General features: G+C 39.9%; 1 protein-coding gene and 1 long non-coding RNA gene across 3 annotated transcripts in view; one reads left to right on the top strand and one right to left on the bottom strand.

Moving 5' to 3' along the window:
• SPATS1 (spermatogenesis associated serine rich 1) overlaps positions 1-19,732 on the top strand; it is a 34,578-nt gene extending 14,846 nt beyond the window's left edge. Inside the window, exons 6-10 of the mRNA XM_079147709.1 lie at positions 1,047-1,208; positions 13,078-13,198; positions 13,902-13,964; positions 18,777-18,892; positions 19,272-19,732. Of these exons, the coding sequence (XP_079003835.1) occupies positions 1,047-1,208; positions 13,078-13,198; positions 13,902-13,964; positions 18,777-18,892; positions 19,272-19,300 (491 nt within the window). The 3' untranslated portion in view covers positions 19,301-19,732. The remainder of the gene's footprint in view (positions 1-1,046; positions 1,209-13,077; positions 13,199-13,901; positions 13,965-18,776; positions 18,893-19,271) is intronic.
• Positions 595-27,387, bottom strand: LOC306665987. 2 transcript variants are annotated; one of them, XR_013765156.1, is made up of 3 exons: positions 27,268-27,387; positions 21,797-21,854; positions 595-1,189 (listed from the first exon to the last, which is right to left on the bottom strand). It is a non-coding gene; the product is annotated as an uncharacterized lncRNA (long non-coding RNA). The 2 variants fall into 2 exon arrangements; XR_013765157.1 differs by lacking the exon at positions 27,268-27,387 and adding an exon at positions 23,837-23,959.
• Between the last annotated feature and the right edge of the window lie 33 nt (positions 27,388-27,420).

Genomic DNA, 27,420 nt, shown 5'->3' with positions numbered 1-27,420 from the left:
GCACATGCTATGGTGTTCTACAACAATGAAGTAGGCTAATGATACATTTTTAAAATCATTAAGTGATACATGCACACACACACATCAAATAAATGAGCTGCAGTATACAAACTATTTTTAGTCAATAGTGAATAAATCATGCAGATCTTTTGTGCCTGTACATTTAGATCTATGTGGCTATTATAGACCTACTCATTTTACAGAGAAGGAAACCATAGCGTGGGGAGATTTGGTCATCCATATAAGCACACATAATTAAGAAGTAGAGCAATGGATCAGAACCCAAACTTGGCATCTACATTTTCTTGGTAATCCCAGAATCTAAGGGGTGTCCGAGAGCTTCTAGGGAATCTTTTATTGTTTAAAATCATTGTTTGCAATGATATAAGAAAAGTATCTAATGATAAAACAGGCACTGAGAGATCCAGTAACTAGCCTGAGGTCTCATAGCGGACTTTTTTTTGTACCAGGAATTAAACCCAGGGGCACTCAACCACTGAGTCACATCCCCAGTCCTATTTTGTATTTTATTTAGAGACAGGGTCTCACTGAGTTCACAGCAGCGTTTTGCATTTGATATTGTTATATGCAGACATTACAGGAGTCACTGAGGTGATGTCATTGGCCACTGTTCCCACCAATATCATGTTCCACCCAGATAGGATGCCATGGTTGGTCTAGTCTTTTCCTGGCCAGTGGGCTTTGTTTTTTTCTACACAGTTATCAGAGTATCAGAGTAAAGGTTTAACATTGTCTCTGACCTTTCCAACCCATACACAATTTCCATGCATAAATTTGGCTTTACTTTTGAAGGAGAGTTCAAAAAGGAAATACTTATTAGGCCTCTTAGGTAGTCTTCCCTCCATTTCCCTTCCTTTTGTGCATTTCACAAAAGGTTGACACTGTCCCTGATGTGGAACAAGGAATCATACATATTGGTTAAGGTCGTACAGATAGTGTCTGAAGAGTCGTCACCACTTTTTGTCATCTAGTTGCATTCCAGGGCTGGGAGCAGTGTTAATGGAAGGATTTCTGATGTCTTCCAGAAGATGGGCAGCGTCCTGAGTGGACTTTTTACCCAAGGTTTAGCAGCAATATCCACACCTACCACGTGGGAAAGCAGTGCTTCTTCAACGGGGTCTTCCTTCGCAATAGGAGGTCTCTGTCAGAGAGGACAGTGGACCAGAGCCTCGGGAGAAAGAAATACGGTAATATTTTCCTCCTGGACCTTGACTATGCAATGCCTGAGAAAACTCTTAACTCATGCTTCTGCAGGCCTGCCTTTGGCAGACTGGGGATAGCCCTGCAGGGTTACCATGTCACCCTAGTGCACAGGAAGGTAGGAAAACAGAGAGGACAGTTGGCAGGTGACATATTTTGGCAAAGAACTCACAACATATGCTGATCCACATTTTTGTTTTGCTCTGAATTTCATAAAATGCTAATGTGACATTTAAGTCATCAGATAAATTCTCTCAGATAGTTATTAATAGAAACCTCACTGAAGTCCAATTCAGTTAGATGCTGCCTGTCATATGCGTTCAAAATGTTATATGTTCTCCACAAGGAAAACATTCCATAAACCGTAGCCTGAAGTACATGTTGTTATTTTGTAACTATTTAATTAAAAGAATCAAGATTAAAAAAAGTTATGCATACACACACACACACACACACACACACACACACACACACAAACACACAATCTCCTTGGCTTGTAATTTGGTGAGTTCTCTGCCCCCAGCTTACTCTTGAAGGACTTACTGAAAGACCCTAAGAGGTTGCAAAGAACCAATGGGCCACTTGTGGCCCCTTTCTTATAGAAATACTTGTATAGGAGGAGGCAGCCAAAGTTTGGGGGATGAGTAAGTTTTCTGTAGAAGGAGTACAAAGAGAAAGAAGAGAAAAGTTTTTGTTTTTGAGATGTAAAATAGATTTTAAAGCTCATAACAGAGATGAATGGCTTTGGAAATCAAGGCCTTTATTTACTTGGCCAGAAAGCCCATGAAAATCCACACTCGATGAGATAGAAGAGTGGTCACAGATATGGAGTCTTAGGGAAGTCTTGCACCCTGCCCGACTCCTGTTCTGCATGTATATATCGAAAGGAAATGGGATTATCGAGATGATCCAAATCTTTTTTAAAATAATTTTTTTAGTTGTAGATGGACACAATACCTTTATCTTATTTATTTTTATGTGGTACTGAGGATCGAACTCAGTGCCTCACACGTGCTAGGCAAGCATTCTACCCTGAGCCCAGCCCCAGTGATCCAAATCTTAACCCTAACATATCACTTCCCAACGAACTTCACAGTGGGCATTATCCTTGGATGTGCTCAGATAATTGCATATCCTTAATAGCTGCAGATATGTAGACTGAAATAGCACAAAAACTTGTGTACCTCTTACATGATTAAAGAAATAGAATATTGTTTTTATATTTGAAGCCTCGGATATGCCTCTTCCAGAATAGTGCATATTTCTCTCTCACTCCAGCGGTAATGCCAATTTTACATTTATTAAAAAGAAAAAATTATTATATAAATCTTCAAATGTACTAAAGTAGAGAAATATCATATTGAAACCTGATGCACTCACCCACTTAATGTCAATAATTCTCAACATGAGGCTAATTTTGTTTCATCTTTACCCTCCCCTTAGGGATTACTTTATTTAATTAATTTTTTAACAGGTGCAATTTTCATGGTGCATTATAATTATACAAATAGTCAGATTCATTACGCCATATTTGTATGTGCACATAATATAATTTGATCAATCTCATTCCCTAGCACCTTCCCTTTCCCTCTCCTCTTTTCTCCTAGATCTGCTTGCTTTACTCTTTTTTTTTTTTTTTTTGGTGCTGAAGATTGAACCCAGGGCCTTGTGCTTGCAAGGCAAGCACACTACCGACTGAGCTATCTCCCCAGCCCTGCTTGCTTTACTCTTTTTTTTTTTTTTTAATCTTGTTTTTTTTTTTTTTTTATTGTAAACAAATGGGATACATGTTGTTTCTCTGTTTGTACATGGCGTAAAGGCATACCATTTGTGTAATCATAAATTTACATAGAGTAATGTTGTTTGATTCATTCTGTTATTTTTTCCCTTCCCTCCACCCCTCCCACCCCTCTTTACCCTCTATACAGTACTTCCTTCCTCCATACTTGCCCCCCTCCCTAACCCTAACTCTAACCCTAACACTAACCCTTCCCTCCCCCCCATTATGTGTCATCCTCCACTTATTAGTGAGATCATTCGTCCTTTGGCTTTTTGAGATTGTCTTATCTCACTAGCATGATATTCTCCAATTTCATCCATTTGCCTGCAAATGCCATAATTTTATCATTCTTTATGGCTGAGTAATATTCCATTGTATATATATATATACTACAGTTTCTTTATCCACTCATCAATTGAAGGGCATCTAGGTTGGTTCCACAGTCTGGCTATTGTGAATTGAGCAGCTATGAACATTGATGTGGCTGTATCTCTGTAGTATGCTGATTTTAAGTCCTTTGGGTATAGGCCAAGGAGTGGGATAGCTGGGTCAAATGGAGGGTCCATTCCGAGTTTTCTAAGGAATCTCCACACTGCTTTCCAGAGTGGCTGCACTAATTTGCAGCCCCACCAGCAATGCATGAGTGTACCTTTCTCCCCACATCCTCGCCAACACCTGTTGTTGCTCGTATTCTTGATAATCGCCATTCTAATTGGGGTGAGATGGAATCTTAGGGTGGTTTTGATTTGCATTTCTCTTATTACTAGAGATGTTGAACATTTTTCCATATGTTTGTTGATTGCTTGTAGATCTTCTTCTGTGAAGTGTCTATTCATTTCCTTAGCCCATTTGTCGACTGGATTATTTGAATTCTTGGAGTAGAGTTTTTTGAGTTCTTTATAGATTCTGGAGATTAGTGCTCTATCTGAAGTATGATTGGCAAAGATATTCTCCCACTCTGTAGGCTCTTTCTTCACATTGCTGATAGTTTCCTTTGCTGAGAGAAAGCTTTTTAGTTTGAATCTATCCCAGTGGTTGATTCTAGCTTTTATTTCTTGTGCTATGGGAGTCCTGTTAAGGAAGTCTGGTCCTAGACCAACAAGGTGAAGATTTGGACCTACTTTTTCTTCTATAATCTGCAGGGTCTCTGGTCTGATTCCGAGGTCCTTAATCCATTTTGAGTTTAGTTTCGTGCATGGTGAGAGATATGGGTTTAGTTTCATTCTGTTGCATATGGATTTCCAATTCTCCCAGCACCATTTGTTGAAGAGGCTATCTTTTCTCCATTGCATATTTTTGGCACTTTTGTCTAGTATGAGAAAATTGTATTTATTTGGGTTTGTGTCCGTGTCCTCTATTCTGTACCATTGATCTACCTTTCTATTTTGGTACCAATACCATGCCGTTTTTGTTACTATTGCTTTGTAGTAGAGTTGAAGATCTGGTATTGCAATACCCCCTGTTTCACTCTTCCTGTTAAGGATTGCTTTAGCTATTCTGGGTTTCTTATTCTTCCAGATGAATTTCATAATTGCTTGCTCTATTTCTGTAAGGTACGTCATTGGGATTTTAATTGGAATTGCATTGAATTTGTATAGCACTTTAGGTAGTATGGCCATTTTGACAATATTAATTCTTCCTATCCAAGAACATGGAAGATCTTTCCATCTTCTAAGGTGTTCTTTAATTTCTTTCTTTAGTGTTGTATAGTTCTCATTGTAGAGGTCTTTCACCTCTTTTGTGAGATTGATTCCCAAGTATTTTATTTTTTTCGAGGCTATTGTGAATGGGGTAGTTTTCCTAATTTCTCTTTCTGAAGATTCATCACTTATGTATAAAAATGCGTTGGTTTTATGGGCATTGATCTTGTAACCTGCTACTTTACTGAATTCACTTATGAGTTCTAAGAGTTTTCTGGTGGAATTTCCAGGTTCCTCTAAATATATAATCATGTCATCAGCGAACAGGGATAGTTTGAGTTCTTCTTTTCCAATTCGTATCCCTTTAATTTCTTTGGTTTGTCTAATTGCTCTGGCCAGAGTCTCAAGAACAATGTTGAATAGAAGTGGTGAAAGAGGGCATCCCTGCCTTGTTCCAGTTTTTAGGGGGAATGCTTTCAGTTTTTCACCATTTAGAATGATATTAGCCATGGGCTTAGCATAAATGGCCTTTACAATGTTAAGGAATGTTCCCACTATCCCTATTTTTTCTAGTGTTTTGAGCATGAAGGGGTGCTGTATTTTATCAAATGCTTTTTCTGCATCTATTGAAATAATCATGTGATTCTTGACTTTAAGTCTATTAATATGGTGAATTACGTTTATTGATTTCCTGATGTTGAACCAACCTTGCATCCCTGGGATGAAACCCATTTGATCATAGTGCACTATCTTTTTAATATGTTTTTGTATGCGATTTGCTAAAATTTTGTTGAGAATTTTTGCGTCGATGTTCATTAAGGATATTGGTCTGAAATTTTCTTTCCTTGATGAGTCTCTGTCTGGTTTAGGTATCAGTGTGATATTGGCTTCATAGAATGAGTTTGGGAGGGTTCCCTCCTCTTCTATTTTATGGAATACTTTGAGAAGTATTGGAATGAGCTCTTCTTTAAAGGTTTTGTAGAACTCGGCTGAGAACCCATCTGGTCCCGGACTTTTCTTTGTTGGTAGGCTTTTGATGACTTCTTCTATTTCAGTACTTGAAATTGGTCTATTTAAATTGTTTATGTCCTCCTCGTTCAGTTTAGGCAATTCATATGTCTCTAGAAACCTGTTGATGTCTTCGAAATTTTCTATTTTGTTGGAGTATAGATTTTCAAAATAGCTTCTAATTATGTTTTGTATTTCCATCCTGTCTGTTGTGATATTTCCTTGTTCATTCCGAATTTTAGTGATTTGGGTTTTCTCTCGTCTTCTCTTTGTTAGTGTGGCTAAAGGTTTATCAATTTTGTTTATTTTTTCGAAGAACCAACTATTTATTTTGTCAATTTTTTGTATTGTTTCTTTTGTTTCAATTTCATTGATTTCAGCTCTGAGTTTAACTATTTCCTGTCTTCTACTACTTTTGGTGCTGTTCTGTTCTTCTTTTTCTAGGGCTTTGAGCTGTAGTGTTAGGTCGTTTATTTGTTGAGTTTTACTTCTTTTATTAAATGCGCTCCATGAAATAAATTTCCCTCTAAGTACTGCTTTCATAGTATCCCAGAGATTTTGATATGATGTTTCTTTGTTCTCATTTACCTCTAAGAATTTTTTAATTTCCTTCCTAATATCTTCTGTTATCCATTCATCATATAATAGCATATTGTTTAATCTCCAGATGTTGGAATAGTTTCTGTGTTTTACTCTTTCATTTATTTCTAACTTCAATCCATTATGATCTGATAGAATACATGCTAGTGTCTCTATCTTCCTGTATTTGCTAACATTAGCTTTGTGGCATAATATATGGTCTATTTTAGAGAAGGATCCATGTGCTGCTGAGAAGAAAGTGTATTCGCTCTTGGTTGGATGGTATATTCTATAAATGTCCGTTAAGTCTAAATTATTGATTGTGTTATTGAGATCTATGGTTTCTTTGTTCAATTTTTGTCTGGAAGATCTGTCCAGTGGTGAGAGAGGCGTGTTAAAATCACCTAGTATTATTGTGTTATGGTCTATTTGGTTTCTGAAATTGAGAAGGATTTGTTTGACATACATGGATGAGCCACTGTTTGGGGCATAGATGTTTATGATTGTTATATCTTGCTGATTTATGCTTCCTTAAGCAGTATGAAATGACCTTCTTTATCCTTTCTGACTAACTTTGGCTTGAAGTCCACAGTATCGGAAATGAGGATGGATACTCCAGCTTTTTTGCTGAGTCCATGTGCATGGTATGTTTTTCCCCATCCTTTCACCTTTAGTCTATGGGTATCTTTTTCTATGAGGTGAGTCTCTTGCAGGCAACATATTGTTGGATCTTTCTTTTTAATCCAATCTGCCAGTCTATGTCTTTTGATTGATGAATTCAGGCCGTTAACATTCAGGGTTATTATAGAGATATGATTTGGTTTCCCGGTCATTTGGTTCATTTTTAAAATTTTATTTATTTATTTGTTTGACACAACTTGTTTCCTTCTTTATTTGACAATTCCTTTAGGATAATTCCTCCCTTTGCTGATTTGCTTCTTTGTTTTTCATCTCTTCCTCATGGAATATTTTGCTGAGAATGTTCTGTAATGCTGGCTTTCTTTTTGTAAATTCTTTTAGCTTTTGTTTATCATGGAAAGATTTTATTTCATCGTCAAATTTGAAGGTAAGTTTTGCTGGGTATAAGATTCTTGGTTGGCATCCATTTTCTTTCAGGGCTTGAAAAATGTTGTTCCAGGACCTTCTAGCTTTTAGGGTCTGGATTGAAAAATCTGCTGATATCCGTATTGGTTTCCCCCTGAATGTAATTTGGTTCTTTTCTCTCACAGCCTTTAAAATTCTGTCTTTATTTTGTATGTTAGGTATTTTCATTATAATGTGCCTTGGTGTGGGTCTGTTGTAATTTTGTGTATTTGGAGTCCTATAAGCCTCTTGAACTTGATTTTCCATTTCATTCTTCAGATTTGGGAAATTTTCTGATATCATTTCATTGAATAAATTGTTCATTCCTTTGGCTTGTTTCTCTAGGCCTTCCTCAATCCCAATAATTCTTAAATTTGGCCTTTTCATGATATCCCATAGTTCTTGTAGATTCTGTTCATGATTTCTTACCATCTTCTCTGTTTGTTCAACTTTGTTTTCAAGGTTAAATATTTTGTCTACAATGTCTGAGGTTCTGTCTTCCAGGTGTTCTATCCTATTGAATATGCTTTCTATGGAGTTCTTAATTTGGTTTATTGTTTCCTTCATGTCAAGGATTTCTGTTTGTTTTTTTTTCAATATCTCTAACTCTTTATTGAAATGATCTTTTGCTTCCTGTATTTGCTCTTTTAATTGTCGATTGGTGCGATCATTCAATGCTTGCATTTGCTCTTTCATCTCATCATTCAGTGCGTGCATTTGCTCTTTCATCTCAGCGTTTGCTTCTCTGATCATTTTAATTATGTACATTCTGAACTCCTTTTCTGTCATTTCTTCTGCCATGCTGTCATTGGGTTTTATTGATGTAACATCTAGATTTGTTTGTAGCATTTTCTTTCCTTGTTTTCTCATATTGTTCAGGTATCAGTGGACCGCTGAGATATTGCAGATTTCCTCTATTGACTTACAATGTCCCTGAAGATTTCTATATATATCCCCCGTTAGCCTTCAGTAGGCTGAAGTCTTGGAGGAAGTTGATAATGCGGTGCTCCACAAGGAAGCTGCCTCTCTAGGAGTGGTGGCCTTCAGGTGGGGTATAATCCCTGCTAGTGGGCAGAGGTGCCTCCACTTGTTGACCAATGGTCATCCAAAGGGGACCTAGGCTGCGGGCTATGGCAAGGCCTGTTTGGGCCTGAGTCTCTGGTTTTACCGTCCTTGTGGGGAAATCTCACCTGGCAGGGAAGACTCACCCGGTGGGGAGGTCTCGTTGGTCAGTTCCCTCTTAGAGGTTCCCTTCAATTTACAGCTACCGCCTGGGCTGGGCTGCCTTCCTCTGCAAAGTTCCCAGGGGCCCTGCCCTACCTCCTGGGCCTGGGAGCCTCACCCTTCGCAGATGAATCTCCTTAGGCTGCCCCTCCTCAGAGAATCTGCCCGCAGGCCTGGAACCTTTGCTCCGCCCTAAGCCTATCTCTGTGCGGCTCTTCCACCAAGAAGCTTCCTAGATCCTGGGACCCTGCTCTGCACCTAATCGCCTGGCTATGCGGCCCCTCCTCTGAGCAGCCACCTGGGGCCCCGTACAATCGCTCTGAGTCCCAGAGACCCACCACACGCCTCTTCCTCCAGACTGCCGCCCAGTATTCCGGTGTGGTCACTAGGAGTCCAAGAAACTCACTGCGTGCCTCCACCTCCCACCAACCACCCGTAGCCCTGGGCAATCAATCATTCCGAGTCGAAGTGACCCTCCCCATTCCTCCTCCTTCTCCATATAACCCCCCCTGGGTGTTCAGGAGCGGTCGCTCTGAGTGGCTCTGAATCCACGTGACCCGCTGCGTGGGTCCTCTGGGCAACCACCCGGAGCTCTGGTGCGGCCACTCAAGACCAAGCGACCCACCACGCTTCTCCTCCAGGCAGCCCCCCTGTGTTCAGGAGCTGTCACTTTAAGTCCAAACAACTCACCACTCGCCTTCTCCTCTGAGCAGCCGCCTGGAGCGCTAATGCAGTCACTGCGAGTCCAAACGACCCGCTGCGCTCCTCCTCCTCCTCCTCCTACTCCTCCGGGCAGGCCCCGGGGTTCAGAAGTGGTCAGAGTCCAAACAGCTCGCCACGCAGCCCCTTCTCTGGCAACCACCTGTAGCTCTGGTGCAGTCACTCCGAACCCAAGCGGCCACGTTCCTCCTCCTCCTCCTCAGGGCAGGCCCTGGTGTTCTGAGTCCACACAGCTCTCCTCGCCACTCCTCCCCTGGGCAGCCGCCGGAGCCCCAGTGGTTGCTCCGAGTCCCAGCGCTGTGCCGAGCGGCCTCCTTTACTGCGCTCCCAGTTGTCCAAGTTCACTGCTCCAGCGGGGGGAGGGGTGTCTCGCCGGCAGCTCTACTTCACAAAGTTCCCTGCGTTCCGGGACTACCGTCCCATCCGGGACGCCTTTCCAATGGGTGAGAGTCACCCGGCTGCTTTGAGTTGGTCCCAAGTGTCTCAATATCTGCTCTTTTGAATCCTGAGTCCTGGAGCAACATGAAATGCAGCCACCCTTTAGGCCGCCATCTTGAAACCTGCTCTTGCTTTACTCTTTAGGGATTATTTTAAAGCATTTCATCTGTAAATATATCATATAGAAAAGGATTCTTTCTATACATCTAACCACAATACCATGACACAATATCATATCTTTAAAAAATGAACAGTCATTTCTCCATCTAATATTCAGTCAGTATGCAAATATCCAATTGTCTCATAAATCTCATAATTTAAAAAAATTTAATTTGTTTGAATCAGGATTCAAATAAGGCCCACACATTGAAATTAGTTGGATGTCTTTTTTTTTTTTTTTTTTTTTTGTGGTGCTGGGGATTGAACTCAGGACCTTGTACTTGCAAGGCAAGCACTCTACCAACAGAGCTATCTCCCCAGCCCTAGCTGAATGTCTTTTAAATCTCTTTGAATGTATAGGTTCTCCCCCACTTTTTAAGTGCAATTTATTTTATGAAGAAAAAGGTCACTTGTCTGTGATCAGAATTTTGCTGATTACTTCCCTTAGTATTGTTTAATAGTTGCCCTTCCCTGTGAATCTCCTGTAAACTGGTTATTGGAGCTATAGGCTTGATTTGTTTTAGTATGATTACTTAGGCAATATTGTTCAATGACTACTTCTTTATATTTTTGGTACTGGGGATTGAACCCAGGGCCTCATGCTTGCTACTAGGTAAGTACTCTTTTACTGAGTTACATCCCCAGCCCTTTTAGTTTATTTTGAAACAAGTTCTCCCTCAGTTGCCCAGACTAGCCTTAAACTTGTGATCCTCCTGCCTCAGCCTCCTGAGTAGCTGGGATTACAGGACTGCACCACTACTCCTGGTATACAATGACTTCTGTACATATCAAATACAATGGACTTTTTCCATTTCTTCTTTTCCTTGATCTCCTTGCAGCATTTGATACTGTCATGTTCAACACTGGTCACTTCTTCCTTTATGGAATTCTTTCTTCCCTTGTTATTTCTCAGACAAGCAAGAAATGAACAGGCATGATCAGGAAGTACCAGCCAGTTGCCGTTTTGAACTGTAGTGCAACCCATTTTATTACAGAGAAAAATAAGTCAAAATACATTTAAATAGTGGTTGTCTCTAACTCTTCAGTTATGATCAGACTAGTGGTGGAGTTCCCTAAAGGCCTAATTAATGCCACAAGAGAAAGAACAAAATGGTTATAGATATAGGTTGTAGGGAAAAGGCCTGAAAATATAATTTTTTTCTATTGGATAGCTCTTCCTACAGGAAAGTATACTCTGACTCTACAAGTCATAGTAGGATGTTTTCTGCTGCAGTAACAATCAATCCCTGAAATCTCTGAAATCCTAAAATCTCAGAAGCTTAACCATGAAAGTTTGCTTTGTTTTCTGATAAAGTCTGCCATGGATTCAGTAGTCTTTACTTTTTCCACTTGTTGATATTATCCCATGAGATCTTTTAGAATAGTTCATTTCTAAATGTTGTCCGCAGACCACCTGCGCCATAATCAACTAGAGAATTTGCAAAATAAATAAATAGACAATATTAAAAATAAAATAAAAATAAAAATAAAAAATGCTAGTTTCGGAAAACTCTCCATATCTCTGAAACGGAATTTCTTGGGCTGGAACCAGAACCTTCATTTTTAATAAGCTCTGGGGGTCATTCTTAGGAGTGCTAAGATTTTAGAGCCTCTGTTCTAGAGTATATCGCATTTACTGCTTTCTTGTGTTATCTCTTTATTTGGCATGTCTTGTCTCCAACCTAGAAAAGATTCCCTAGATAGAGGTTTCTTCCTTGGCGACATGGACATTGTATTTCCCAGATTAAAAATTTTCAAGATGGGAAAGTATTAGTCTAGTTCTGATTTCAAATAATAACAGTTGTTACCATATCTTGAATGCCAATTATATGCTTGGAGCATTTTTGCCTACTACCATGATAACACTGCAAAGTACATATTTGAAATAAACAGTTTGCAAAGGAGGCTTAGGGAGATTAAATAAATGACTCAAGGGCACAGAACTAGAAATTGCAGAATTGAATTTGCACTCAGGTGTGACTGACTCTGAAGTCCAAACCCGTTTTAGCACCTCTCCCTGTCGCCTGATTCTCACCTATCACTGCCCTAATTTGGGATTCAAATGATACAGTCCCTATACTCTTCCTGCTTTTAATCCTCAGTGAATATTCAAGGCATGGGTGTAGTTGTTGCTATTTTACTACACAGAAGAGCTAATAGGAAGTCTAGACACAGTCTTGGCTATTGAAAAGTTTTTTTGAAAGAGAAAGGCAAAAATTCAAATTCCTCAGTAACTCTAGAACTCCCACCTATTGTGCAGATAACTTTTTGAGTTAGCTAGAGGACAATGTAGTCAGGAAGCAGTTTATCAAAATATGCCCCATTTCTCCCTCTGGCTTGTATTTTGTGGATACAGTTAAATTCAGTAATATCAAAACAAGCCTTTCAAGAGAGAAAGAGAAAAAAGGAGGCCTGATCACTGGACATGTGACAAAGAAGGACATTGTCAGGCCTCCGCCAGGCATTGCTGCTCCTAAGTGCAGTGCTGGCTGGTCTCCTCCGTCCAGGTTTGTTTTCTTAGGAGATACAGTGTCGAGCATGCGGGTTTAAGTGACCTTCCCGCACTGCTCTTCCTGCTCTCCTGTGCCTGTGGTTGGTTTCTTGTTCTTGGCACTAGAAGAAGTTGAGCTGGGTGTCAGAGCATCATGAACCCAGAAAGCAGGGCACACCCTGCGGTGGCAGACCTCTCCTCCACAGCTGTTCACCAGGAAGGTACCTCCCATGCAGAGCCACCCCAACCCCAAGCAGGAGGGCAGGACACTCATCAGCTGATTTCCTCCTGAGACTCAGTCAGAGGGCAGAACCCCAAGGACTTTCTAGGACTTCTTGGACTTTCTAGGACTCATGGATTCAAAGGGCAATAATGCTGAGGTGTACTAATGAAAAGATTTTAATGTTAGAGATCTTTCAAATCAGTGCAAAGATACCTCTCATTTACTGTATATTTTGAACCAAAACATGCCATCTGAACCCAAGCCTGTTCTTTTTCCCCAAGGCAAGGTAATCTTAACAACACCTTCTAGAAAATGTTCCAAACCCAGGCTCACACTTTTATCTTCATCGCCTCAAGGCTAGATAATCACAAATAGAACTTCAAGAAACCTCTATATAACTCATAATAAAACACTAAAATAGTCTATTTTCATTGTCATGTTGCTACTTAGCACAAACTTGTGGGTCATCTCCACTCCTTTGTGTGATTTTATTTTCAAATGTTTTCTGCAGGTATTGATTCAAGGAATGGAATTCCAAAGTTCACTCCAGGGGACAATCCATATATGTTCCCAGAACAGAGTAAAGGCTTTCACAAAGTAGGATCCACTCTGCCACCAGTGAACTTCTCATTGTAAGTACATGTTATTTCCAGAGTTACTTTGTTGACTTTAAAGGATTTGTGTCTATCTACTACATATAAATTATGTTTTTAAAGGGGTGTATCTCAGCAAGACATGATCTTGTAAAAACTCCTTAAAAAGTTTATCTTTAGTTAATTAGTGCACACACACATATGCTTGGATCATTGAAATGACAAAATACACAAGGTGAAAAAAGTCAAAAAATTCACTGACACATAGTAATTGAACATATTTATGGGCTACAGTGTGATATTTCAAGACCTGCCTACAACTATACACAAGATCTGGACTGCAAACAAGTGGTTGTCAATTTTTCTTTCCACTTCTATTACTGCAAACTTGAAGGTTTTTGAATTTTTATACTAAATTAGATTGTTGGTTAGTGACTACTTGGTTGATTTAAACTTGGAAGTAAACTTAGACCCCAGTGATTTGGGAGAACAAGAGAATCACTAAATTAAAACAATTGCAGCATTGCACTTAAAATAGAAGTTTAAAAATTAACCATGTGGGTTATAATGACTTTGATTTAAGATAATAAAAATAATAAAGGTTATGACCCTTATAGTTTTTGAAGGTTGTACTTGAAAATTAAAACTGGAAAACAAGACATTTTTGAACATAATGACTTATTAATCTCTATGCTGTCGGAAGCCATACCAATTTTATGGTTGCTTTTTCTGTTTTTTTCAGAGTGCCTTATGAAAAGAAATTTGATACATTTATTCCACTTGAACCTCTTCCACAAGTTCCCAAGTGAGTTTATCACCAAATTTTATATTAGTCCATTTTTATGAAAACATCAATTATTTATTCTTTTCTCCTAATGAGGAGCCTGTGACAGTTGACACCTAGGGACCTTTTGAATCCAGCAGGAGGGTGGGGTAATTTGTGAGGAGGGTATTTGGGGGGGCATGTGGAGGTCAAGTGTCTGTGGCATCTGGCCACTGGGATGGGCACATATTCAAGAGGTGATTAGCAAATGATCACATGCCATATGCTGCGTTAGGTGTGCATGACAGGAGAGTTTACATGGACCAATAGGCTTCTTGCTTCCAGAGCAGAGAGAAAGCAGCGGAGGACTCCTGTATCTGAGGGGAACATCATTCCTGAAGGGAACATCATTCCCCTGTCTTTATACTTTTATTCAGCTCCACTCTGAACCTCATTTATTTACCTCGGTAGGAGGAGATATTTAAAAAGAAAGATGTATTTTTTTCTTTCTTTCTTTTCTATTCTAACACAAAACTGTCACATATAAGTATGGACAGAGTAAGCAAATGTCCAAGAGTCTGACCTATCAGAGTTCAGGGTGGGGGAAACAAACCCTGGAGCTCAATGGGAAAAAAAGCCTTTTGTTCCAAACTTGGGAGCTTTAATACCCTCATTATGCTGCATCATTACTTACAGCACATACTTAGGGTTCATGCTTGTACTTTACAGTTTTTATAAATTCTACTCTAGAATATTCAAAATAATAACAATTGCCTAAATCCCATCATCCTACCCAACTATTTTGGCTCTTGTATGTTGCTTTTCATATTTAAATGTTTTTTAATTTAATTTTATTGTAAACAAATGGGATACATCTTGTTTCTCTGTACATGAAGTAGAGGCATACCATTTGTGTAATCATACATTTACATAAGGTAATAGTTTTTGATTCATTCTGTTATTTTTTTCCTTCCCCCACCCCTCCCACCCCTCTTTTTCCCTCTATACAGTCCCTCCTTCCTCCATTCTTGCCCCCTCTCCCCCATTATGTGTCATTATCTGCTTATCAGTGAGATCATTTGTTCTTTGGTTTTTTGAGATTGGCTTATCTCACTTAGCATGATATCCTCCAATTTTATCCATTTGCCTGTAAATGCCAGAATTTTATTATTCTTTATGGCCGAGTAATATTCCATTGTATATATATATACATATATATATATACCACAGTTTCTTTATCCATTCATCAATTGGAGGGCATCTAGGTTGGTTCCACAATCTGGCTATTGTGAATTGGGCAGCTATGAACATTGATGTGGCTATATCTCTGTAGTATGGATAGTGGGAACATTCCTTAACATTGTAAAAGCCATCTATGCTAAGCCCATGGCCAATATCATTCTAAATGGTGAAAAACTGAAAGCATTCCCCTAAAAACTGGAACAAGGCAGGGATGCCCTCTTTCACCACTTCTATTCAACATCATCCTTGAAACTCTAGCCAGAGCAATTAGACAGATCAAAGAAATTAAACGGATATGAATAGGAAAAGAAGAACTCAAACTATCCCTATTTGCTGATGCATGATTATATATTTAGAGGAACCAGGAAATTCCACCAGAAAACTTGGAGAACTCATAAGTGAATTCAGTAAAGTAGCAGGATATAAGATCAATGCTCATAAATCTAATGCATTTTTATACATAAGTGATGAATCTTCAGAAAGAGAAGTTAGAAAAACTGCCCAATTCACAATAGCCTTGAAAAAAATAAAATACTTGGGAATCAATCTAACATAAGAGGTGAAAAGACCTCTACAATGAGAACTACAGAACACTAAAGAAATAAATTAAAGAAAACCTTAGAAGATGGAAAGATCTCCATGTTCTTGGATAGGCAGAATTAATATTGTCAAAATGGCCATACTACCAAAAGTGCTATACAGATTCAATGCAATTCCAATTAAAATCCCAGTGATGTACCTTACAGAAATAGAACAAGCAATCATGAAATTCATCTGAAAGAATAAGAAACCCAGAATAGTTAAAGCAATCCTTAGCAGGAAGAGTGAAGCAGGGAGTATTGCAATACCAGACCTTCAACTATACTATAAAGCAATAGTAACAAAAATGGCATGGTATTGGTAGACAGGCAGATCAATGGTACAGAACAGAGGATGCAGACATAAACCCAAATAAATGTTTTTAATAGAATAGTAATGAGTTTGTTTTCCTAAAACAAGTAAGCTTTTTTTTTTTTTTAAGTACAAAACACTGTAGACTAGCAAATTCTTTTGAGCTGTGACCAGTAAGAGAATTAGGAAACTTGGACCCTTTCTTCCAGGGACAGTTACCATGATGAAAAAGTCTGCCAACCCGTTAGTCATGGCAGGAGACAGAAAGCCTTCAGTTTCAGCTTTTGTTGTTGGATTTATCATTTGTTGTTTTCTCAATTCATTATTTTCTACTACATTCTAATTACTGCTATTCCCATTTAGTGACTATTGTGTTTTTAATCTCTAGAAATTTCATTGTATTTTTAAATATCTTTTATTTCCTTCCTCACTATTTTCACATTTTCCTTAAATACTTGAATATAGTTTTAATAGCTATTATAACATTTTTGTCTGATAACTCTATGATCGCTCATCATTTCTGGATCTGTTTCTACTGAATGATTTATTTCTCCCTGGTTATGGTCATGTTTTCTTGCTTCTTGGAATGTCTAGTGATTTTTGTTTGGATACTGGGCATTGTAATTTTATATTGCTGAATGTCTAGCTTTACTCTAGCAGGCAGTTAAGTCACTTGCAGTCTTATGATCTTTTTTATTTTTATTTTTTATTGTTATTGACATATATTTTGTGATTCATGGGTCTTTTCTTTTCTTTATCCTGTTTTTTTTTTTTTTTTTTTTTTGGCCAGGAATTGAACCCAGGTCTGTGCATGTACTAGGCAAACACTCCACACCAAGAGTTCTGGCTCCAGCCTTAGCCTTATTTTTAAGCTTTGTTAGGGTATATTTAAAGTAGACTTTAGTCTAAAGATAGTGTAACCCCACTACTGAGGTGTAGCCCTTTTAGGGTCTTGGTGTATGCTTTCACTGATTAGTGAGTCTTCACTTCTGTGGTGGGAACTTCCCTGACTTTTACCCCTTGGTAAGCCCTGAGAATAACTCAGCTCACAGTTTCATAATCACTCTTGTGGAGTGTCTTGTGGAGTTCTAACCTAAACATTAATATTCAGCAAAGACTCAAAGAGACTGATATGTAAATTTCCAAAGCTCATTTTCTGTACAGCTTCTTATTTTCCAGGACTCTGCTCTGTAGCTTCCAACTCTTTCAGATTCCTTGAACTCTGATCTCTGGCTCTTCAAACTTAGAGAGAACACCATGCTGTACTTGGGATTTCCCATCTCTGCTCTGTGATATGGAATGTGTGTCACCTTGTGAAAGCTGGGTGATCATGGGACTCTCATTTGTTTTCCTTTTCTCCAAGACCACAATCTTGTGCTATCTGTTTCATGTCTGGTGGCAACTGTCTCATACATTTTGTTCAGTTTTGTAGTGAAAGCCACCTTAATTACCTATGAATAAAATTTATAGGTGTTTTTTTTCTTTTCCCAAGTTATTTGATAAATCAGTTTTGTGCAAGTGCAATTGCATTGTTCTCGTTAAAGTTATTCACATCAGCTGGGCTTGGTGGTGGGTGCCTATGACCTCAGCTCCTTAGGAGGCTGAAGCAGGAGGATTGCTTGAGCTCAGGAGTTTAAGGCCAGTCTGAGCAAAATGGTGAGACCCTGTCTCAAAACAAAACAAACAAACAAACAACAACAACAACAACAACAAAAAACAAAACTGCTGGGGGTGTAGTTCAGTGGTAGAGTACCCTTGGGTTCAATCCCCATAATGGGGGAAAAGAAGTTATTCACATCTTTAAATATCATGCTGGCTGGAGTCTGGTATGGTGGCCATGCTGAGGCAGAAGGATTGCAAGTTTGAAGTCAGTCTGGGCAACTTAGTAAGTACCTTTCTGAAAGTAAAACCTAGAGAAGGGGTTGGGATGTAGTTCAGTGGTAGAGCACCCCTAGGTTCAATCCCCAGTACCAACCAACTAACAAACAAACAAAACTCCCACAAACAAACAAAATCACCCATAACAAATCCTCATTGTGCTTAGAAATTAAAAATGTTAAATCTGCAAATGCAACAATCTAAATTCAAAATGAGGACAAATCCCGATAACTAAACATCTTATATGACTTGCCCTAGTCTTCCCTAGTTTGTCTTTATCTAGTTAGAGACAAAGCCAGAATTAGAATACAAATTATGGAAGTGAGATTAGTTATTGAATAGTACTATAATTTGCAATATGTCTATGGGAATTTTTAATCAGCTTAATAGATATCAGCAGAGTGCCATTTGTGCCCTTGGGTGACAAGAGGAATGGAAAAGTGGTGAGGTGATGGAAGAATAAGACATAATGCATGTTTCATGTATCATTGTCCAATGGGGACGAGACCTTAAGATATAACCAGATATTATAACTACAACTCTTACCAAGCAAAGTCTATAATTCCAGCTACTTGGGAGACTGAGGCAGGAGAATCACAAGTTTGAGGTCAACCTAGGCAACTTAATGAGACCCTATTTCAAAACAAAAAATAAAGAGGGGCTGGGAATATAGCTCAGTGGTAGAGCACCTCTAGGTTTAACCCCTGGTACCAACAACATAAAAAAAAAATGCACTCTTACTTTATTTCATTTATTTTTGCATAGTGCTTCTTAACCACTAATGGTGTTTGTAAATTTCACATCAGACAAATTCAAACTCAGGGTACTGTCTTCTTTCTGCAGCTTGCCTTTCTGGGTGAAAGAGAAGGCCAATAATTTGAAGAACGAGATAAGAGAGGTGGAGGAACTTGACAACTGGCAGCCAGCAGAGCCCTTGTTACAGAGCTTATTCCCTTTAGGTGGGTCAAAGAAACTTCAAAAAACAGCATAAAAACTGGAGGACTCCAGAAGAGCAGGCTTTTGAGAGGCGTCACATGGAGAGGAGAGAAGCAAAGTCTCTCCTAGAATGGATGTGTCTCCTGCCCAAGCTGGTTCCCTGGGCAGATGCCGTGACTGTGCATTGAGAGTTGAGTGTGCTGGTTTGATAGCCATTAGTCTTTTTGTTTGCTTTGGTTTGGTTTGGTTTTTGAGACAGGGACTTGCCTTGTTGCTCAGACTGGGCTTGAATTTGAGATCTTCCTGCTTTAGCCTCCTGAGATTACATATGTGCACCACCACCCAGGGCCCTGTTAGTTTTAGAAAGGAACACAACCTTTAACTTTATGCCTCTATCCACAGGTATTTTGAACTTACCAAGACAATTCTGAACAGAAACAGACCCACAAAACATGTGCTGACCATAGACTGGCGAGTTTCTTCAGTTGCTGTTTTTGACAATGTTATAAATCAAATGTTTGACTCTGTTGACTCTGATCTGTCTTGTTTATATTTTAAAAACTTTCAAACATATAGAAAAGTTTCAAGAATCATATAATGAACACTGCATATCCTTTACCTGGATTCTACAATTATTAACATTTGTCCAAAATTTCTCTTTCTCATTATTACTGTTATTATTTTGCTGAACTTTATTGAAGAGCGAATGACAGACATCATAACCCTTTACACCTACAGACCTGCATACTTTGGCATTTTTTCCTAAGATCAAGGATTCTTTAATAACTGTATACAGATATCAAATTCAAGAAATTAAACACAGATACTATACTACTAAGATGTAGGCTGCATTCAGTTACATTAAGTCTTTCTAAGGATGCCCTCAAATCAATGAGATATTTTGGAGATAGTTTGTGGATATTTTGTGAGTGCTTCAGTCTCTTCAGACTTTTGTAATAGAATACAAAAGTGACTTATAAACAACAGGATTTTATTTCTCATAGTTATGGAAACTGGGAAGTCCAGGCTGAAGGCACTGGCAATTTGGTGTCTGGTGAGAGCCTATCTTCTGGTTCATAGACAGGACTTTCTTGCTGTGTTCAAAGGGCAAATTAGTTCTCTGGGTTTTTTCTTTCTTTTTTTCTTTCAGTACTGGGGATTGAACCTAGGGATGTTTAACCCCTGAGCTACCTCCCCAGCTTCCCCCATTTGTTTTTGTTTTAGTTTTGAGACAGGGTCTCCATAAGTTGCTGAGGCTGACCTCAAGCTTAACAATCCTCCTGCCTCAGCCTCCCAAGTCCCTGGGATTACAGGTGTGCACCACCATGCCCAGCCTCTGGGGTCTTGTTTATAAAGGCATTGACTGCATTCCCTCCCAGTGGCCTCATTTCCTAATACCATCGCCTTGGGGGTTATATCACAACACATGAGTTTCAGGGGAACATAAACGCTCAGACCGTAGCAGTGAGCTTTCATTATTTTTTGGTAAAACTATTCTCATTTTATTTATTTTTCTTCTCTTTTTTGCCACAGCTTATTCTCATTTTATTAATGCCTTTGGTAATTTCCCCAATATTCACTTGGTTCCTGTCAGAAAAATGTCAAGACTGGATGTCCATCAGGTCCTTAGTACTATTGCCCTGAAGCTCCAATCCCATATTGTCTGCCTACACAGCCAAGAAGGGTGAGAGCTCTGTGGCCACCGTCTGGGTCTCAGGACCTCCCATCAACTGTACAAGGAGCAGTCATGCAGTGGGAACAAAAGTATACCCTGAACAGCCAGGCCACGGCGAAGCCACACTCCTGCCTCTTGGCATGCTCATGGCCAATCTCCTCTTCACTAGGAAGACCCCACTGGTTGATCAATGAGGGCTATGGACCTGGTCTCATCATGCCCTTAGTGTGTTAAAGTGTTTGCTGTTTATTGTCTCTAAACACAGCCAGAATGATGGAAGTAGGGTCAGGACTCAGCACATTCCACCTTCACATGTGCCATTAGACTAGTCAGCAAAGAACTGGGGCCTACCACCTGTGACTGTGCTGACTGCTCCTTGGGGTGAGATCAGCACACATCTGTGTTAATCCCCTGGTCCCTGGGACATAAGACCCATCCCCGACCCCAACAAAATCCAGAAAATAAAAGACAATTGTAATTTAGGAAGCAAAAAAAGAAGGTTGCCAACATGTTTACCAGAACATAAAAATGAACACATAAAAAAGGCAACTGCAACATCCTGAGTGGGTGGATAATGGAGGACACGGTGTAGAGCAACTCAAAAGATTCCGTGGGAATTGCATGATGGAATTTTCTAGGTGGCAAGGAAATTGCTCTCAGATGGTACTCCACTCTTTTGGAGGGAAGAAGTCTTCCAGAGTAAAGATGTTAAGGAAAACAACCACAATAGAGTTTCAGAGTTTTGTAGTAGGCTCTAGTTTTCAAAGAGGTCTAAGTTCCTAGGTAGTATTCTAAACTTGAGTAACTATGATAACACACACACACACACACACACACACACACACACACACACCCCAAACTATTAAATGACGGGAGGTCTAGAGTTCAGGACTACAAGTCATCTCCTAGAAATTGGCCATTTCCATTGGGTTTGATGTTCTGTGTGGCCATCTCAGTTGCCAGGCCTTACTCCATGAAAAGTCCCACTGCCAGCTTTGGGTGGAACCTCTGTACGTGTGTTAGTGTCCATGTGTGTGTTGGTGAGACAAAGGCACAGAGAAAGGCCAATGGGAAAAACCTGTGTGTCACGGCAGTTCAGCTCTTTCTTCTCTCCAGGCACCAGAGACTGAACCTTTAGATGTGAATATCCCCTTCACCTCACTTTAGGTTCTTTGGTAAATAAACATGTGTGTTCCTTTTTAACTTTCAATAACTGAAGACTCAGGTGAACAATCTGCACCGGATTACTTACAAGTAAATCCACAGAGTAACAACTTCACGATAAACATAAGATATTCTAATTTCAATTCCTGGAAAAAGAAGAACGGAAGGAAAAATTATGTTATATGGCTATAATCAGCTAAATGATAATAATTTCAAGACTTTTTTATAGTCTCTGCCATTCTGAGTTATCAAAATATTAATACATTGGGGTTTATCTTAGTCCACTTGGCTTGCTATATGGAATGCCTACAGCTGTGCTAAGTATAAAAACAAAGTGCTTTATTTTACTCACAGTTCTCAAGACTGAAAGTCTAAGTTTGAATGGTCCCAGTTTCTAGTGAAGGCCTTCTGGCGACATCATAACCTATCAGATGGCATCATGTGTCAGGAGCTCACATGGCCAGAAATGAAACGAGACCAGGGAGGGACCAGGCATAAGCTTTTCTCTAACAACCAGCTTTCATGGGAACTAATCTACTCCTGCAAGACCTAGCTAGCTTTAACCTTTTTGCATGAACAGCCACACCCTACAACACCTCCTACCAGGCTCCATCTCTTGAAGGTTCTATCAGTTTTCAATTCCATTGAGTAGGGAACTAACCCTCTAGCACGCGAACTTTGGGTGGACAAGCCATATTCCAACCATAGCAGTTATTAAACTTCTAAAATTCCACAAAGGATTTATGAATATTCTGTAGGATTCCACTAATTGTCCACATTTCTAGTATGAGGAATTTAGTTTGGTTAGACTGTTTCTTTTGGCCCTTAGGTATTTGACTTTCAAAAAAAGCTAGGTAGGTGAAAGCATTACTTAGAGAACTTGAATTCGTATTTTGGGTTGGAACCCCTGAAAATCATGTAGCACCCTAGAGATGCTTTTCTTTTCTGGCTGGGACATCACGAGAGAGTACCTTGATATATAAATATCTCCACTCAGGACTGAGCAATGAGCCAGATGAGGAATAGTACGATTTTTAGGGGGAGGGTCTATGGTCCAAGTTCTCAGTGAACTCTAGGAAAGGAGATGGGAATCCATTGAGATGACTGGTGTCCTTCTAAAATGAGGGAGCTCTAGGAAGAACTATGGCCTGCTGCCACTCTGGGGAGCAGAGAGGCCACGTCTGCCTTGAGAGCTAACACGGAGGCTCCTAAACCTGGACTTTGTAAGATTACTTAAGTGAAAAGCAAGCATTTCTAGGTTTTGCATAAAGGAGTACAGCTTCATATCAAATAAGCAGCCAAATATTCCAACACCTTGTTTTCTGAGGAAATGCGTCTGCCTCCACCAAATGTAGAGAAGGTACAGGGCAACTGACAGACCCAAGCTCCCAGTGGGAAGATGTGAGTGTGGGGGTGATCATTTGGTTACAGATATGCCTTTTTGACAGGTTACAGCATGGACATGGGGTAAAAATGGAGAGTACTGTTAAAAAAGAGGATAGACTGGATACACTGGGCATAGTTAATACTAACAATTATTTGTTATTTATCTGAAATTCAAACTGAATCGAGAGCTCTGCATTTATGTTTGCCATTTGTGCAATGTATAAGGGAGGTGGTATAAATAGATGGCTTGGAGGACAAGTAGGAGGAAAAAGTGGTAAGACTGAGGGATGGTGTGGCTTCAGGTGGGAAAGAGGTATGGGAGAAGAAAAAGTGGCCATGGGGTTGGTAGTGTTGTTTCCAGGGCCACCTCTAGCTAATGTGGCATCTTTGTATAACTAGAGAAAGACATGCTTCCAAAAGACACAACTGGTAAATGCACACCTGGATGGGCTGTGTGCAAGCTAGATTCAGCCTCTATTTGCTCATTGTGCAGTGAACTTTTTATGCAACCAAATGCGGCCACCTTGTGTCTTCCCTGAGATAAAAAATGCTGGGGAAGTACAGGTTTTCTGGGAGAAGGTCAGTGTTGGGCGAGTTGACTCAGAGGAGTCTGTGATATACGTGGGTGAAACTGCCTAAGTTGTAGTTGGGCATATAAACTAGGGCCTGATATATGCACGTGAAAAAAAAAGTTCTGTGAAAAAATGTGCCATGTGGATTTGGGGGTCTAGATATTCATTACCTGATTAGAATATTGATCCCAAACCAAGCAATGAGCTCAAATGGACCTCTGAATCTCAGAGACCTGAGGAAAAGCAAATTCTCTTTGGGAGCACTTCTCCACCACAGGGCACAGAGTCTCCCTAGAAATGAAATCCACAAAGATGAGATACTGAGAAAAATATTGCAAATTACAATTGGATCCATCATAAAGGAAGAGACAAAGATGAAACTCAAGCCAATTTAGGTGATTATGCATGTTGAGCAATATGTTTTGAATGACCAGGATTATGGTACATGAAATTGCATTTTGTAGTGACCTGACATCAGGGTGTTAGCTTTTCCCAGTGCTGGCTAATGGCATTTCTAAATGGGAGGGAGGGGCTTAGGAATGGCAATCTAAGAGTTGGGATCGGGCTGGAGGACTTGTCTGTTGCAATTGTGTGTGCAAGACAGGACAAATTTTTAAATTGTATGTGTTTATTTGGGGGAGATGAGAAAGATTTCGGGGGTGACTGACCCTGCCCCCAAACTGTGCTTTGTGTGGTCACCACTGTTGCTTCTAATTTTAGTCCCTTCCTGCCTAGTTTCTTGGTGGTGAAAGAAAAAAATGGATGAGAAGGAAACCAGAATTTTTAATGTTTTACTTAGTTAAGTAAATGTCAATCCATTCAGAACCAGCTCCCCTGAAAATGATGAGGGGCAGGGAAGTAGGGGATGAGGCAGCTTAAAAAATCCCTTTGTAAGTTGGATGGATCATCCAACTGCCTTTTCTTGAGCCAGGATTTCCCAAATTCTAATTCTTGCTTGTCACTAGGTGTAAGAAAAAAGGTTTGCAAGGTCAGATTAGTTTGGAAATGCTTTATTAAAAACAAAGGAGTGTCTTAGCCTCTTAGGGCTGCCATAACAAAGTTCTACAAACCGAGTGGCTTAAAACAAGAGAAATTTATTGTTTCATAATTATGGAGGCTAAGACTGTAAAATTAAGGTGTCAGCAGGGTTGGTTCCTTTTTGGAGGCTCAGGGAATGGGTGTATCCCATGCCTCTCTCTTAATATCTGGTGGTTGAACATATCTATTTGAGAACACAATTCAACCCACAACAGGTATAGGGAAAAAATTAAAAAATCTAATCAGATGTCTCTTACAATTTCTTACAGGCTTTACTTTTGGCGATTCTTCAAGAGGGAAGATAGCATGATGCTTTTTTGAAACTCAAGTACTCTGAAAAATCATGTTTATGTTTATGGAGTATCCCATGTGACTGGTGTTCTGAGGGATGTTTGGGAAACAATGTCTTGGGTGAGTGAGGAAGAAGGAGAGTTGGTTTCTCATTAAACCTATTAAGAAGTCACCACTCATTTTGCTGTGTGGCCTAATGACTACAGTCTGGCTGCCTGATGGTAGTTGCTTCTTTTGGCTGTCCTGCCAGAGATCCTTGGCAGTCCTTGGGGTAGAGATGGTCTCTTTGTGGGAGCTCTGATACTGTGTGAGGCTGGGGCGATGTGGTATAGAAACAGGTCAATTCAGGTCATCCTGAAGACAAAATATTCATTTTCTGGTGTTTATGGTGGTGGGGCTCTGGTTTCAGACATCTTAGAACTCTCATGATGTTGTGTTTTCTGAACCCTGAAAGGGGACATAGCATCTGCACATTCAAAAGTGCTTTGGAGGACAGTTGACGGGGCTTCTCTGTTTGGATTGGTTGGTTATTTGATATATGCCCCTAGGAGCCCCATTCACATTATAGACATGGTAGATCTAAATTTCTTTATAGTAGAGTGTTCCATTTCCAAAACATCTGTATTTTGTGACAACTTTTTTCAGGAGGTGACATTAAGGCATCTTGAGGAAGAGGCACCCTTTTCTAGTTGGTAGGAAGGAGGTACATGGTATAGTTGGTGGTCCTGAGTGGAAAGAAGGCGGCAACATCATGGACTTTTGGAATGTTAGACCTGAGAAAGGACTGGCCCAACCCTGCAGTTGTTAGGATTCTAGCTTACAAATAACAGAAACCCAGCTGGATGAGAGGTGCACAACTACAGCAACTTGGGAGGCTGAGATAGGAGGATTCAAGTTTGAGGCCAACCTCAGCAACTTATACTCTGTCTTAAAATATAAAAAGGGCTGGAGATGTAGTTCAGTGGTTGCCCCTGGGTTCAATCCTCAGTACCAAAACAAACAAATAAGAGAAACCCAGCTTCGACTGGCTAAAACCAAAACAAATTAATCATCAGAATGCAAGAATAAGGATGTAACTGGGACTCTGGAACATACAGATCCAGGGACTCTAACAAGGCTCTTAAGTCTCTCTGTACTTTTCTTCTGCTCCTTTCAATACATCTGTGATCTGCTTTCTTCCCATCTTAGTCTCCAGATTCCAATACACAGTAGTAGACAATTCCTGGGTGTCACAGGTTAGACGTTCAGCAACCACCACAGAGAAGGAAGAGACAGAAAATGGCTTCTTACCAGTCACACAGCCAGCTAATAGCAGAGATAGGAGTGAAATGAGATCACTGGTGACCAAATCAGTGTGCTCTTCATAATCTACACTGCCTCCCTTTTAACAGAAAGCAGTTATTTTATTAATGCAATTTTCCCTTTCAGGGTAAAAAAATTAACATAAACTTAAACCTGAAAAATTTCCAGCTTTTCCAGAAGAGGCAAATGGAGAAAGGAAGAAATGTAAAGACAGAGCCACTATATAATCCTCGGGGCTGCTTTTTGATTCACTAATTAAATATTTTCACAGCTTTCAGGGCTGGTGCCAAAGAGATGTTCTGAAATAGTGAAGAAGGCTGTGTTATTGGGAGTTGGGATGGCAGAAAGCTTGCAATCTCTACCTCATTGGGTTTCGGTTATATTTCAACCTGCCCCCCACCCCCTGCTGAATTTGTGAATTAAGTATTCTAAGTTGCACTTTTCAGATGAGGACACTGAGAATACAGCCAAGACTCCAACTTAACCCGAGTTCGCCTAACACCTGAACCTATCAATAGCAACTTTTATTAATCAACACAGACTGAAGAAGGATGAACGAAAAGCTCTGATGTGACATATCTGCCGATTTCTGGGATAACCATGGATTCCCTTGGGGGTGGGGTGAGATTGGCGTTGCCATTCTTGCAATAATAACTGCCACTTTTTTGGTGTAGTTATGTATTAGATAACTGTGCTGGGTTTATGATCTCATTTAGTCCTTAGGACAATCATATGAGATTGATACCATCATTATCTCTATTTTTACGGGTTGGAACACTGAGCCTTAAATAGGTTATTGCCTTTTCCCGAGCATTCTGTTTAGAAAATTTCTAATAGTTCGCTTAATAAATGCTTAATAAAGGGCTGCATTAATAAATTAACAAAGCTCTCTTCGGACCAACCGGATTGAAAGCCCAGTCTCATAATATTCCCACCCGCTGCCACTGAGTGACGTCACGAGCAACTCCACCTCTGCGTCCCTAGCCAAGTTCCAACTCCGGTATCTCGCGAGAACCCTGGTTTCTTCCAACCCGTCTTGGACATGCGCGGGGCGCAGGGCGCTGTGGCCACAGCAGTTTGATGGTTTTCTGTCAGTCTTGCTACCCCAAAGCTTTCACAGAGC

The sequence above is a fragment of the Sciurus vulgaris genome (assembly GCF_902686455.1).
Source record: "Sciurus vulgaris genome assembly, chromosome: 7".
Lineage (NCBI taxonomy): Eukaryota > Metazoa > Chordata > Mammalia > Rodentia > Sciuridae > Sciurus > Sciurus vulgaris.
Note: the sequence above shows the minus strand (reverse complement) of the source record. Positions and strands in the feature narration are given on the sequence as shown.